The sequence below is a fragment of the Petromyzon marinus genome, chromosome 3 (assembly GCF_048934315.1).
Source record: "Petromyzon marinus isolate PM22_M1 ecotype Great Lakes invasive population chromosome 3, UKy_Petmar_22M1.pri1.0, whole genome shotgun sequence".
Taxonomy (NCBI): Eukaryota; Metazoa; Chordata; class Hyperoartia; order Petromyzontiformes; family Petromyzontidae; genus Petromyzon; species Petromyzon marinus.
The window spans coordinates 23806026-23821873 of NC_133669.1; the positions used below are offsets into that span (position 1 = coordinate 23806026).

Consider the following 15848-nt stretch of genomic DNA (forward strand, 5'->3'; position numbering starts at 1 on the left):
AACCCTCGCTCGCTCCCTCCCCTCCCTCCCTCCCCTCCCTCCCCCCTCCCTCCCCTCCCTCCCTCCCTCCCCTCCCTCCCTCCCTCCCCTCCCTCCCTCCTCCCTCCCCTCCTCCCTCCCCCTCCCTCCTCCCTCCCCCTCCCTCCTCCCTCCCCCCTCCCTCCCCCCTCCCTCCCCCCTCCCTCCCCCCTCCCTCCCTCCCCCCTCCCTCCCTCCTCCCTCCCCCCTCCCTCCCTCCCTCCCTCCTCCCTCACTCCCTCCCTCCCTCCCTCCCTCCCTCCCCCCTCCCTCCCTCCCTCCCTCCCTCCCTCCCTCCTCCCGTCTCCCTCCCCGACCACGGCGCAATCCGCATCCACGTGGACCACCCCGCACGATCTCGCGCAGCCCCCCTCCATCCGTGCTTGCGTGTGCGGCGGGGGTGGGTGGTGGGTGCCGTGGAGGGAGGGGAGTTGGTGGTGGTGGTGGTGGTTAGTGGTGGTGGTGGTGGTGGGAGGTGTCGGCGCGAGGATGGGAGGGTGCGTGTAGCCGAGAGGAGCCCCGCGGCTGAGGCAGTAGCAGCAGTAGCAGCAGCAGCAGCCGCTCCCCCTGCGCGCTCCGCACAAGCTGCGCATGAGCTGCCGCACAGCGCTGCGAACATGAGCCAGGGCATCTGGAAGCTGTACAAAAGCAAGTCCATGAAAACGCTCGTACCTGACAGAGAGGACGACGCTCGGCTCTCGACGTGCAAGGTCAGTTCCACTCGCCACTCCCCTGCCCCCCCTGCCCCCCCTGCCCCCCCTGCCCCCCCTGCCCCCCCTGCCCCCCCCCGGCTCCGTGACCCCCCCCCCCCACCAACCCCCATAAGGCTCCCACCCCGACCCCTCTCCTGTCCCTTCTGCCCGTAGCTCTTGCCGTTGATTTCACACAAAGCGTTGCGGCGGGGGGGTGGGGGGGGTTGTTGTTGCTCCTTCATTCTTTCCACAATTCATGGCCTCAAGTGGGAATCGGCACCGTCGGCATGACTAAGACGATTAGACGGGAGGGATTTTAATGCCGAGGCAAAATGCTTTAATTTCGCCAGCCTCTTTGTTCCGCTCTTAAGATCGTCCGCCGATGTATTTCCCAACCACCGCGGCGCTTGCTGCTCCGATGAATGTGGCCGACGCACGGTTGAGGTTCACATTCGAGTGATCTACGACGGTGGTGACGACGATGATGAGGATGATGATGATGATGACTGCCCCCCCCCCCCCCCTGCATCTCGTCTGGCAATGAGGGTCGCCCACGCTCACCCTCATTATTCCTCCTCCTGCACTCCGCGACTCCCCCTTTATTCCGAGCGACCTCACCTTGACCCGCTCTGTCAGACCCCCGTGCGTACGCCTCACTTGACAAATAAGGTGTTCCATTCTGTTGAATTGCTTTGCCTTAATTTCTGAGCCCGTAATGCCCCCCCCACCCCGCCCCCCTCCATTGTAGTCAATGGATGTTCCTTAGCCGTACGCAAACGCTGAGTATTCATGCGTGGGTTTGCTCTTCCTCCAACGGTGTGATTTTTCTGCAAAAGTTTTGATTCATGTGGGGGTTGCCGACCTTTTCGCGTGCGTCCGTGTGCAGATAATTTGGGAAAGGATCTCGCTTCTGAACGGTAAACAATGCGCACGAAATGCTGTTTGGGATCTTCCTTGCGTTGGTAACCAATGGTGGCCGATGCTGCTGAGATTAAAAGTTAGAAGTGGTGAATATATGAAATAAATGAAAGCAGAGTAATAATTCAAAGAAAAAAAACACAAAACACCACGGCACAAGTGATTAGAGTTAAGCACGAGGTTTTAAATCCATGGTACCAGCACCGTGGTTACGACAGCGGAGTTGGCGCTCCATGGGCAATTGAATGAATGAAGCAATGAATTACCAACAGCACCCTGAGAAAATCGTACATCAAGGATGCACGGCAGCAGATAAGCCGTCTTTAGGAGGTAACTCCAGCGGCCTTTGATGGATGAGCAAATGCCCGCAACGACACAAAAATCGGTAGCTTACTACGCGAAGATTATTCAAGTAATTAGCTCAGTCGTTAGGGGTGTGTGTGTGTGTGTGGCTCGCTCGGGAGGCTGACAAATATCTGTATTGAAGGGAAGCGTTGATTTGACTTAAGCTCGCGGTCACACGGAGAGACGGCGATCCTGCGACGGAGACGGAGGATGAGCAAACGCGGCTGTTCAATCAGTTCGGCAAGAGTGCTCTCGGTGTTTGGAACCTCACAGAGGACGAGGACGAGGTCTGTGTTCTGGAAGAGTGCTTTCATTGGATTGGATATGTCCTTAGAATCCCCAGATGGGAGGACTGCCGAGGTCAAGCTGCCCATCAGTTGGCGAACGTTAAGGAAGGAACGGGGGTGGGGAGAGGGGGGGGAGGGGTGCGTACAACCAATACGGTAGCCGGCGGTGGCGATTGCCGAAATGCCTCGGAGAGAATGGGGCGATAGCTCAGAGCGACCTCAAGAGTGCCGCGTGTCGCCCGCTACGAGGCACGCATCAGAAACGTGGACGACGTTTAAGAAAATGGAACGCGAGAGGAACAGGGCACGAGGAGGCTCAGAGAGGCGCAGAGCTTGGAATTACAATGAGAGGCAACGTGAGAAACTCACGCATTTAAGAACTTGCGCAGGTTACCGGCATCAATGTGACCACTTGACAGCAGTTTGTTGGGCAGGACACGTCACGGGATCGTGGCTGGTGGTATAGGCTACCGGCAGTGGGTAGCCAAGGAAAGGAAGAGATGTGAGAGGACATTCAACACAGAGATGGAGCGATGAACTCAGCTCATGTGCCGGCACTGGGCGGATTGCTGCGTCGCAATACGGCGTGAGATGGAGATGGCTTTGGGGGAGACCTTAACCCAGAAGTGGATTGACCGTGGCTGATGATGACGATAGCCTCAACACAGCACATCCTTTGAGAGGGTATTTCTGGTCACCTCAAGTGCCCTACGCGGAGGGCTTCATGGTCAGCCGAGTCTGTCACAATCCGTGAGCCAGAAAATATCGTCGCACCACATGGAGCAAAACTCTCGCTCCGTGGCCGTGGCGACGAGCAGGCGCGTGCCTTCCAGTCCAGTCGAGCGGCGAGCCAGACGATGTCCGGCGATAAACGAAAGCCTCGCGTGTACCGAGCGGTAGCTAACGCTCTGCAGGATAACCCCCCGCACCCGCCCCTTTGCGTTGCAGCCTAAAGACGGACGTCTCCTGGAGGACGTCTCCACGTCCGTGTCCCAGTTCGCCACGAAGGTGACGCGCACAGACTGCACCGCTCTCGCTCGCTCGCTCACCGTGGTCATACCGCACGGCGCACACCCGGTCGGTAGGACGAGGTGGACGGGGTGGGGGGCACTTTCAAACGCACACCGCCGCGGTGGCTTGCGAGAAGCTCTTGATTGGGTGCATGCTTGTCACGCGAATTTAGGACGGGCGTCGTTGGGTGCTCGCTCGTCTCCGTTGGTGTGTGCGCGCGTGCGCGACTTGATTTCGTGATTTCGTTGAATTCCATCTCTGGGAATAAAATATATATTTAGTACATCGGTTTGATTTGAGATACGACGAACAATTTTTTTTTTACGCATTTAGCTCGTCGCACTACGAAACCCAGTGACCTGAGTTCGATTCCCGGCCACGGCTAACGTCGGTGGCGGATGTCGGACCCCCAGTCCTGGATCTGGCGCGGCGTGTAAACATCAGACCAAGGCGGCCGGAGTGGTTCCGGCCACACCACCCCCTCTTCTGTCGCGCTGTGTCCAACGTGGGGTCGCTCTTTAACATCACTTGACTCGACAGTCTGTTGAAGGCTATACGGGGAGACATTTGTTCGTTTGTTCATGCAGTATATCTTTTTTTTAACTGGATCATTGCGTTTCATTAGGAATTCCAGTGCAAAGCCCGAGACGACTGAGTGTCTGTAAAAATAGACCTAATTAAAGAATAATCACGATTATGAAACACGTAGTATCATTGTCACGAACACGGGTGAAACGGAGAGGAACAGAGGCCTCGCATTTTGTCACGAGATTTAGTTCTCATATTAATTTGACTGAAGAAATTGTACCCGGCAAATTATGTTAGAAATGTCATGCCATGCCACAAACCCAGATGCTTGGGGCCCTGAAACTTTGTTGAGCACTCGATGGACGTGCTGGTTCAATGGGGGCCCTAAATATAAATTATTTTCGGGGGAGAGTGAGGGGGATGCCCTATCACTTTATACTATCCTAGCGAGATAACAGAAGAGATATAGACGAAAGATTGCAGTGAGATGAACGAAGAGAGAGATTCGGGCTAGATCGAGTTTGCAGAGATCGATTGGATATTTGCGTTCATGTTAATTACACATGCAAGGAACTAAACAAATACGCAGACAACTTACCTCCTTCACACGCCTGCTCCTCTCCACTTACAAAAAAATATATTATTTTTACACATCTCACACCTCCGATGAGCACGGCTGGCTTACGTACGGTGCGAAAGAAGCTCAACATCCACAGACGAGGACGTAACGTCTCGCGAGCCGAGCGGGCCTTCTGGGAGTGCGCAATTTCAGACGCGTTGGCTCCACACACACAGAAACAAGCACAGCTCCGTGAATTCGCTCTTTGTGTTTTCTTTGGGATGCTTTTTCATGAATCCGACATCCTCCCCCCCCCCCCAACTTGATCTACTTGGGGCCCTGAACTTTTGCTCGGTTCGCTTACGCCGAGAGTCGCCACTCTGAACGGCAAACCATTTGCATGGAAGGGACTGTGACAAAAGTGCACGTGAGAACTCCTCTTTAACAATACGGTATTCACGTGGAATGTAAGCTTGAAGGCGGTGAGTGGGGAGACACAATTGTGTAAGCAACGCCCTTTGCGAGTGTTTTTAACCATCGCGGCTCTGCGTGCAGTCTGCGAGCGCGGAGCGTTTCGCTAAGGGGTCGTCCATAAATGACGTCACGCACCTAGGCGGGGGGGGGGGGGGGCGGGGTCAGACATTCGTGACGATGTGTGACGAGGGGGGAAGGGGGGGTGAGAAATGTGACGTCATATCAAAATGCGCAACTTTAAATAAATATAAACAACACGTTCTACTTAATTAAATATACTTTTTGATAAATGTCTTCTCCTACAACATCAGAGTGCAGCGGCACATTAAATACGCACTACAATGACATTAGTTTAAAGCGATTCGAATCATGTTTTTTTTTGGGGGGGGTGCAGAGCTTTGTGACGTCATATTTGAGGGGGGGGGGTCTGACTTTTTGTGACGCCGTGTGACGAGTGGGGGGGGGTCGAAAATCGTCCAAAATCGCGTGACGTCATTTATGGACGGCCCCTTATTGGCCGTGGCCTCTTCTTATTCTCCGCCGTGACGCTGAAGGCATTTGCGAAGGATGAATTCGTCATTAAAACAGCTTCGAAGCAAATGCGACTCCATTTAACAAAAGTCAACACGTTTACGGGCCGTCTGTTGAACCGGAGGGAACGGTGGCTCACCGGTTAGTCCACTGCTCTGCAAACCCGCTGACCTGAGTTGAACTCCTGGCCACGGCTAACGTCAGCGGCGAGTGATGTCTGACCCGATCCTTGCCCCGTCACCCAACCCGCATTGACCAGTGTGGTGAAGTATGGTCAAACAAACTCTGAACCGACCGACGTGGCGTGGGAGGCCTACGTCCAGCAGTGGATTGACAAAAGGCATGGCAATTGTTGTCCGCGATTTAATTGCGACGAAGACCGCTTCCGTTGCGATGGAAACGTCGTGGGGTTTTTTTTTTGGGCTTTAATTGTTTGTAATTTATTTTTAATTGTATTAAATTTTAAATTTTCTATCTACGTGACTTTACCGAAAGAACCAACAATGTGCATTAATCGTTTACCGCATCCGACGTGAGGTTATTGTGCTACGCAATTCTGAATGCCGACCGTGTTTTTTCTTTGTGTGTGTGTTAGGGATACAGTTCCATTTCCCGTGTTTGTTGCCTTTTCTGACCCAAGCCTCCTAAACAAAAGCGAGGCCCTGCGGTCACTCACGAGGCCCACTCACGATCCCTAAACAAACACCACCAAAACGAATCGAGCGCATTTCAAATGCGAGGCATTTCAAATCATCTCTGCGTTTTAGAAGCCATTGATTGGCATTTGCAAACGTCTAATTCGCGACTGTATTGGATGCTAAAAGACGAGATATATTGTTTTACTAATTTGTTGTCGACCTCTCGCGCTGTCGATGTTGGCGCTGCCTCCAGGCATCAACAAGCCGCAGATTCTTTGCTTCGTGCTCAGGGAGTTGCACCGCATTGTGAATGGAAGTGTGGCAGGCTGGCGGGCTAGGCTGTCGGTGTGGCTCATAGCTCATTGGCTGGCTGTGCGTGGCTATCTGTCCTATAGCTGTCAGTGTGCCTGTCTGTCCTATAGCTGACTGTCAGTGTGCCTGTCCGTCCTATAGCTGACTGTCAGTGTGGCTGTTTGTCCTATAGCTGACTGTCAGTGTGCCTGTCTGTCCTATAGCTGTCAGTGTGTCTGTCTGTCCTATAGCTGACTGTCCGTGTGCCTGTCTGTCCTATAGCTGACTGTCAGTGTGGCTGTCTGTTCTATAGCTGTCAGTCTGCCTGTCTGTCCGACAGCTGACTGTCAGTGTGTCTGTCTGTCCTATAGCTGTCTGTCAGTGTGGCTGTCTGTCCTATAGCTGGCTGTGCGTGGCTCTCTGTCCTATAGCTGCCTGTCAGTGTGTCTGTCTGTCCTATAGCTGTCTGTGTGCCTGTCTGTCCTATAGCTGTCTGTCAGTGTGGCTGTCTGTCCTATAGCTGGCTGTGCGTGGCTGTCTGTCCTATAGCTGTCTGTCAGTGTGTCTGTCTGTCCTATAGCTGTCAGTGTGTCTGTCTGTCCTATAGCTGACTGTCAGTATGCCTGTCTGTCCTATAGCTGTCTGTCAGTGTCCCTGTCTGTCCTATAGCTGACTGTCAGTGTGGCTGTCTGTCCTATAGCTGACTGTCAGTGTGGCTGTCTGTCCTATAGCTGACTGTGTGCCTGTCTGTCCTATAGCTGTCTGTCAGTGTGGCTGTCTGTCCTATAGCTGGCTGTGCGTGGCTGTCTGTCCTATAGCTGTCTGTCAGTGTGTCTGTCTGTCCTATAGCTGTCAGTGTGTCTGTCTGTCCTATAGCTGACTGTCAGTGTGGCTGTCTGTCCTATAGCTGTCTGTCAGTGTGTCTGTCTGTCCTATAGCTGACTGTCAGTGTGGCTGTCTGTCCTATAGCTGTCAGTGTGCCTGTCTGTCCTATAGCTGACTGTCAGCGTGGCTGTCTGTCCTATAGCTGTCAGTGTGCCTGTCTGTCCTATAGCTGACTGTCAGTGTGGCTGTCTGTCCTATAGCTGACTGTTCGTGTGCCTGTCTGTCCTATAGCTGACTGTCAGTGTGTCTGTCTGTCCTATAGCTGTCAGTGTGCCTGTCTGTCCTATAGCTGACTGTCAGTGTGCCTGTCTGTCCTATAGCTGTCTGTCAGTGTCCCTGTCTCTCCTTTAGCTGTCTGTCAGTGTGGCTGTCTGTCCTATAACTGACTGTCAGTATGCCTGTCTGTCCTATAGCTGTCTGTCAGTGTCCCTGTCTGTCCTATAGCTGACTGTCAGTGTGGCTGTCTGTCCTATAGCTGACTGTCAGTGTGGCTGTATGTCCTATAGCTGTCTGTCAGTGTGTCTGTCTGTCCTATAGCTGACTGTCAGTGTGCCTGTCTGTCCTATAGCTGTCTGTCAGTGTCCCTGTCTCTCCTTTAGCTGTCTGTCAGTGTGCCTGTCTGTCCTATAGCTGACTGTCAGTGTTTGTCTGTCCTATAGCTGACTGTCAGTGTGCCTGTCTGTCCTATAGCTGACTGTCAGTGTGCCTGTCTGTCCTATAGCTGTCTATCAGTGTTTGTCTGTCCTATAGCTGTCTGTCAGTGTCCCTGTCTGTCCTATAGCTGTCTGTCAGTGTTTGTCTGTCCTATAGCTGTCTGTCAGTGTGTCTGTCTCTCCTATAGCTGACTGTCAGTGTGCCTGTCTGTCCTATAGCTGTCAGTCAGTGTGTCTGTCTGTCCTATAGCTGTCAGTGTGTCTGTCTGTCCTATAGCTGTCTGTCAGTGTGGCTGTCTCTCCTATAGCTGTCAGTGTGGCTGTCTGTCCTATAGCTGTCAGTGTGTCTGTCTGTACTATAGCTGACTGTCAGTGTGCCTGTCTGTCCTATAGCTGTAAGTGTGGCTGTCTGTCCTATAGCTGACTGTCAGTGTGGCTGTCTGTCCTATAGCTGTCAGTGTGGCTGTCTGTACTATAGCTGACTGTCTGTGTGTCTGTCTCTCCTATAGCTGACTGTCTGTGTGTCTGTCTCTCCTATAGCTGACTGTCAGTGTGCCTGTCTGTCCTATAGCTGACTGCCAGTGTTTGTCTGTCCTATAGCTGACTGCCAGTGTTTGTCTGTCCTATAGCTGACTGTCAGTGTGGCTGTATGTCCTATAGCTGACTGCCAGTGTGGCTGTCTGTCCTATAGCTGACTGTCAGTGTGTCTGTCTGTCCTATAGCTGACTGTCAGTCTGTCTATCTGTCTGTCCTATAGCTGTCTGTCTGGCTGCCTGTCTGTCCTATAGCTGTCTGGCTGGCTGCCTGTCTGTCCTATAGCTGTCTGGCTGGCTGCCTGTCCGTGTGGCTGTGTAGCCAGCTGTCTGGATCGCTATCAGCAGGGTAAGCGCCGGCTGTCTCGCTGGCCACCATGCATGCTATCGACGTGCCGTGTTTACCCACACGACGGCAGGATCGTCTCGTTCCGTCCTCGTCGACTGATCCCCGCAGTACGAGAAAGACGACAAAGACGACAAAGATGCCCCCCGTGTGGCCTTAGGACACTTCTACGGCAAGCGCTGTTTGCGAGCAGCACCTGTGAAGGCCGCCACGAGAGGGGTGGTGGGTGGTTCAGTACCACGCCCGGCCGCCTTTGTCTCCCCCAGTGGCGGTGTTTTACGCATTGTACCAGGTACTAATTTGGGACTGAGTCGACCTAGGGGAGGCCCAGGACCGGCACTCCACACACGCACACGCACACACTTGCATCTGCAAATGCACAAAACAGTCAGGCTTTCAGGATTTGCACAAAAGATGAACACATGGGCGCGCGCGCACACACACACACAAGCTATGCCTCGACTAATTGATTTATTGTGACGAAGCCACTGAGCACAAACAGAATATGTACTCTGCGTCAAAGGAACACACGCCGCAACATTGTCTCTCATAATTGACACACTCACTCACTCACTCCAGTTGTGTTAATATTGATTGTGCCATGGCTTGGCACGGACTATGCACAGACACATGACGAGTGTAGCTGTTCCACATAAATACGCATCAAATCTGACAAAGGCAAAGGTCCCCCCCGTGTAGCCTTCACATACTGCTGGGGCAAGTGCTGCAAGCGAGCGACACGGCACGCGATGGGGTGGGTGGGTGACCGGCACCGTACCCGGCCGCCTTTGTCTCCCCAACGTGGATGTTTTGTACACGTCATACGTTTTTTGAAGCCGAGTCGAGCACACACACGCACACATACACACGTGTATGTGTGCGTGTGTGTGCAGACAAGCCATTGCCCGCAGAATACAAATGCAAGTTCCAGTAAAAATGTGACGCTCAGCAGACACGGCGCTGAAGAAACTAATAAAACATTTACAACGGAATTGGTTTTAAGCACAGTTCGCGTTAAACTGTGAAGGTAGCTGTGCACACTGTAACGGCACGGCAGAGTCGACTCAATGAGGATAAGTTAATGCACGAACAGAACATTAACACATTAGTACACAGTGGAGTCACGTAGGTAGAAAATAAAACAAATCACGACGTTTCGGGCGCAACACAAGCGTCCATCATCAAGGTGACGGACACTTGTGTTGCGCCCGAAACGTCGTGATTTATTTTATTTTCTACCCACGTGACTTTACCGAAAGAACCAAAGAGTATGGATTCCTGCAGTCACGAAAGCTTCAAATCAAGATTATGCAGTGGAGATGTCCACTGCTGGATGGGGCACGCCCACACCGTGTCTATCATGAGGGTCGATTGGCCATACTTCACCACGCTGTTCAGTACATGTTGGTGGTGAAGGGAGGGGCCAGCATTGGTTCGGATATTGCCCGCAGCTGACGTTATAAGGGGCCGGGGAATCCAACTCAGGTTCGCTGGGGTAAGATGGAAACAGGCAACACGAAAACGAATTTCACAATTTTTTTTTTTACAAATATCAGTTTGGGTGCAAGGTCAGGTTTAAACTGAAATATAACCACGTACGTGAAACAGCCCATGGGACATAATAACGACCTCAATGACTGATTGACAAGTTACGAAGGAGGAGGCATCACCGCAGCGATGATACAATCCGCTTGCTCCTGACGCAATTACCTGCCTCATTAGCCACCTCGGTGTAAAATCACAGCTGCCGGCCTACAGCAGCATCGGCCACACGCAGAAGTGTCGCAAAAAGAAAAATTTGTTCCAGCCATCCCAACATGCCCGAGACTTGCCGGGGACAAGGTTGAGAGGGAGGTGGAGGGATACTCCTGGGAGCATGAGAGGGATTGGGATGGAGTGCTTGAAAAAGGGACACATTTTGAAGCTTTTGGCCAAAACCCAGGTGCGTGTGTAGTGTCTTCAAGAATTGCTCACACCGACACGTTGTAACAAGTCACCTGCTTACACTTTATTCTCCTATCTATTCTTGCACCAGTTGTAGGCACTGTAACTATCTATACAGTAACTTCTCCCAACTCTTATCTACCTTTGACCTCGCCTATCCTGCTCTCAGCGACTCCGCACACAGCGACTCTACACACAGCGTCCTCGCACACAGCATCTCCGCACACAGCGACTCCGCACACAGCGTCTCCACACTCAGCGTCTCCACACACAGCGTCTCCTCACAGCGTCTCCACACACAGCGTCTCCGCACACAGCGTCTCCACACACAGGGTCTCCACACACAGCGCCTCCGCACACAGGGTCTCCACACACAGCGTCTCCACACACAGCGTCTCCGCACACAGCGTCTCCGCACACAGCGTCTCCGCACAGAGCGTCCTCGCACGCAGCGTCTCCACACACAGCGTCTCCGCACACAGCGTCTCCGCACACAGCGACTCCGCACACAGCAACTCTACACCTCCACCGCTGCCCTCACCTATGCTCCCTCAGACCCGCTCACCCGTCTGTCCAGGGCGGGGGGGATCAGCCAACACCCGCCCGGTGACAGCGCGAGGGTCGAGGTCCCGTTGACGGCTGGAGCGGCAGCGGCGAGATGTCTTCACACTTGGTCCCCGGCAACAACTCCCCGCTCACGCACACGCCCTTATATTCCTCTGCTAATTATCCGAGACCTCTCGTGCGTCTCTTTAAGCTCTCGCCAGGCCGGCGCCTGTCGGCCCATCAATCAACTCTTGACTCCCGTCTCCCTGGCAACACCTCCGGTCTCAGCACGAGTGAGGGTCAGACCCTTCGTCGCTGTAACTCCGACGTATAGGGTAGTTAGCTGGGTGGCCACCACCCTAGGCTGTATCTGGTGAAGGGGCAGTTACCCCTTTGCGTTAGCGGGTTGATGTTACAATAAAAGTGTTGCCTCTAAAGAACAACATCTGCGACTCAGTTGGACTCACTACACGTGTATAATTTATTTCCCACACACATAAACACCCACAGGATCTCAGCTTCTCTTTAATCACTATGGATTTCGGCAAGGTTCATGAGATGCATTGTACGAGTTAACCAAGTAACGTAACTTTCAGTTCAACAACGCAATGATCACAGCTTATTGAAATGCATTGCGGCAAAACAATGTTTTAATTACCCGTCTGGGTGAACGTAATATTTTGTATTAATAACACTCTTTGATGAATGTGGCCCTCTGAGTTCTCGCTATTATGACCAAAAGTAAAGAACACAGCAGGCACTGCTGTGTGCAATGAATGCCTCGCAACAAAAATAAAACCATTCAGCGCTAAATACTCTAACTGTATTCTTGGTTCTTTCGGTAAAGTCACGTAGAAAGGAAACAATAAAATAATAAAAATATAAAACAATAAAATTATCACGACGTTTCGACTGCAACACAATCAATCATCGTCAGGTGTGAAAACTACAGCAAGAAAATTTGAAAAAAGTGGCGTTTTTTTAAACGTTAGCACCACAGAGAGCGATTTGGCAGTTATTCAGATGGACGAGTCCATCTATGTTCGGAAAAGAGGAGGGGGGAGACGAAAATAATGGATGCGGTCTGAAAGCCACCGTAAGTGCGTGAACAATCAATTAAGACCCGAAATTGTTTATCAAATCCTTCCAATGATTGCTATGCCAGAATCCATCTTCTCGGTTGAAATTGTCTCTGTGTTTGTATATGTGGATAGCCTCATGAACGAATCTCTCATGGTAGCCAGATGGCTTGCAAAGAACCTCTGTCTTGGAGAAGTCAATGTCATGTGAGCCTACTGAATTATAACAGTGATCTGCCACGGCCGAGGTGTTGGTCCTACCGTGTTTTAGGTCTGCTTTTGTTCACGAATGCGGTCCGAGACATGTCGTTTGGTTTCTCCAATGTAACTACTACCAAAGAGGCAACTTAGTTTGTAGATGCCAGGGTACTGATATGTCCGGAATCACATCTTTTACAGACGGAACCAGATCACGGATATTATGTAATGTGATCTCCGCAATGTAGGGTAAAGTGATGGTTTTGAAAGGCTCCTCAAGAGGGTCCTTCTTCATGGTTGGAGTGATAGCTTTGCGGATTGTGTAGTCGGAGTAACCATTAGCCTTAAGAGCTTGGTGTACGTGCTTGAGGTCACTGGCTATGTGTTCCTGGTCGGATATGCATTGGGCTCAATGGTGCAGAGTCTTGAGGGAATTCTTCTGGGATGGATGGTGGTGGGAATCCGGTTTCAGATAAGCATCCGTATGGGTAGCTTTCCTGTAGACAGAGTGGCTCATTGAACCTTCAGGTCTCTTTTTTATTAGGACATCTTTTTCGACTTCCATGGTAAATCTGATGGCTGGGTGTATGTAATTGACGTGGTCGAGGAATTGGTCTAGAGCAGGCCGGCCATGTGGCCAGATGACAAAAGTGTCATCCACGTACCTCTTCCATAAGGTTGGGCGCAGAGTGGCAGTCTGGATGGTGTCAGTCTCAAATTTCTCCATGAAAATGTTTTGCTACAACCGCAGATATTTTTTTTATATTATTTTATTGTTTCCCTTCTACGTGACTTTACCGAAAGAACCAAGAATATGAATCCCTGCAGTCACGGAAGCTTTAAATCCAAACTCTAACTGTAATCAAAATAAGCGTTGACACTGTTTGCCCAACAGCATGCAGAGCGCCGTTAACTCTTTCGTGAAGCCATTTTACCACTGAACGATTTGCGGGCACTGCCCAGGAAACACAAACGTTGAGCCAACGTTGGTCGAACGATTTGCGGGCACTGCCCAGGAAACAGACCGACGTTGAGCCAACGTTGGTCCAATGTTCTATGCTTACTGGGTATTTACCGTACAGAATAAGGCCACCGGTATGTTGATCCACTGCTGGATGGGGTCTCCCCACACCATGCGAGTCGTGGGGGGTCAATTGAGCAGACCTCGCCACGCTGGTCAGTGCGGGCAGGTGAAGGCAGGAAGCATAGCTGTGGGAGCATAGAAGCAGAGTACTGTACAACAATATCGTGTTGCTGCACTGCCATCTGCACGACGCCTGCGGTCACCCGTCCGAACACGGGCCAGGCTCAAAGGGGCCGTCCATAAATGACGTCACGCACCTGGGGGGGGGGGAGGGGTCAGACATTTGTGACGATGTGTGACGAGGGGGGGGGGGGGGAGGGTGTTTGAGAAATGTGACGTCACATCAAAATGCGCAACTTTAAATAAATATAGACAACACGTTCTACTTAATTAAATAGACTTTTCAAATAAATGTTTTCTCCTACATCATCAGAGTGCAGCGCCACATTAAATACGCACTACAATAACAATAGTTTAAAGCGATTTGAAGCATGTTTTATATTCAAAATGGAAATATGATTTTGGAGGGGGGGGGGGGGGTGTGGCAGAGCTTTGTGACGTCATATTTGGGGGGGGGGGGAGTCTGACTTTTTGTGACGCCGTGTGACGAGGGAGAGGGGGGGGGGAGTCAAAAATCGTCCAAAATGGCGTGACGTCATTTATGGACGGCCCCAAAATCCCTGCTTAGCCTCTGAGACGGGAAGGGGATCGGGTGCATGCGAGAGGATTTTACCGCAGGGTACACGGAACACGGCCGCGTGGGTTTAATCTGATTTCAAGGTGCCGCGTTCGTCATCAAGGCAAGCAAGGGTAGGGAAATGAGTCAGCACATGCAACTGCATTAGTCACCAGCCAGAGATCGGGATGCATCGCCAGAGACAAGCCAAGCTACGGCGATGAAAGTCAGTGCTCGGGTTTATATTTGTTGTTTTTTATAAGATGCAATACAGTAGAAGTGTGTGGAACGCAACAATACATTTGTAGTGTTGCTCCGGAGACACTTCGTAGGGGGGGCACGTCTTTATTATCCACGCGTACCCTAACTACTATACATCAATTCTTCATGCAGTTGATCTTGAGGACCTCTTCCACTCGGTATACTATACGCCTCCTGTGTAGCGTGCCTAACCCGACTCCGCTCCAGGTCCTCCGGCTATAATATCCTATGTGAGACTACCTGACCTGACCCAGCCAGGGTACAGGTCCAACACTGACACCTCACAGAGCTTCGGCCCTTAAAAGGACGGCGAAGCTAGGGGGGGTTCAGAGTCCTACTCTAGCGGCGTCTTCCTTCTTCAACTGGTTATCTTCAACTGGTTATCTTCAACTGGTTATCTTCAACTGGTTATCTTCAACTGGTTATCTTCAACTGCTTCCGGTCTCCAACTGCTTCGGTTTTTAAACCGCATGGACCTCTCCAGAGGTTCGCCTTATATCCGTTTCTCAGCCGAGGTGCGGACCTCAGTGAGGGACGTGGGTGACCCCACCGAGGTCCGCATGTCCGCCGTTGCAGGTCAGTGCAGCCGCAGCCCCCCCAGCCTTTGGGAGTGTTTGCGAGGGATCGTAGAATCGCTCGCAGCCCCCCCAACTGCTTCAGGGCTGCCTGTCATTGCCTGCAAGCGCAGCCCATCCATGGCGCTACACATTTGTCGCGAGCGCAGGTCCGCACGCACCTGTACAGCACCTGTGTTAACCCACTGCTGGTTTGATGGCCTCCCCACGATGTTGGGGTTATTTGACCATACTTCAGCACGCTGGTCAGTGTGTATTGGTGAAGGTGGGGAGCATGGGATTATAGAAGTACAGTACAACAAGTACGGTGCAATATTTCGCTGCACCGGGGTCAGTACAGCCCCGCAGCAGCCTATAGCATCTGTTAAGCACGGTGGTTGCCCCTCCGAGCACCTATCAGGTTCGACGCTGCTTAGCTTCCGAGATCGCACGTGATCGGCCACATTCCGTGCGATTTCGTCAAAGGGGACATTGTACGATGTTAATTCTAAAATACATTTCTCGTAACGTACTTAATTACTTGCTCATTCTTTCCGAGAAAGCCACACTTGAGTCATTGGCCTATTCTCCAGAAGTCTCCCTCATCGGGTTTAAATTTTAAAATGTCTTCATCCAATTAATGAGTGTTTACTATACATCATTTCGTCATTTGTTTCCACTTTCCTCTCTGTATTGTACCAATATTCTCAAGTAGCGCGATATATTTCTGGCACCAATCTCTCCTATGTCGTCATCAAGCCAGTCTCTGTTCGGTCTTGCTCTCTCTCTCTCTCTGG

At 51.7% G+C, this 15848-nt stretch overlaps 1 protein-coding gene across 3 annotated transcripts in view; it reads left to right on the forward strand.

Annotated features, from left to right (window-relative positions):
* The first annotated feature begins 489 nt into the window (after positions 1-489).
* The window catches only part of LOC116957582 (uncharacterized), a 45703-nt gene continuing 30344 nt past the window's right edge, over positions 490-15848 (forward strand). Inside the window, exons 1-2 of one of the 3 annotated variants that reach the window (XM_032979823.2) lie at positions 490-728; positions 3209-3337. In XM_032979823.2, coding sequence (XP_032835714.1) covers positions 636-728; positions 3209-3337 — 222 coding nt within the window. In that variant the 5' untranslated portion in view covers positions 490-635. The remainder of the gene's footprint in view (positions 729-3208; positions 3338-15848) is intronic. The other 2 variants (XM_076053174.1, XM_032979830.2) reach the window with 2 other exon arrangements.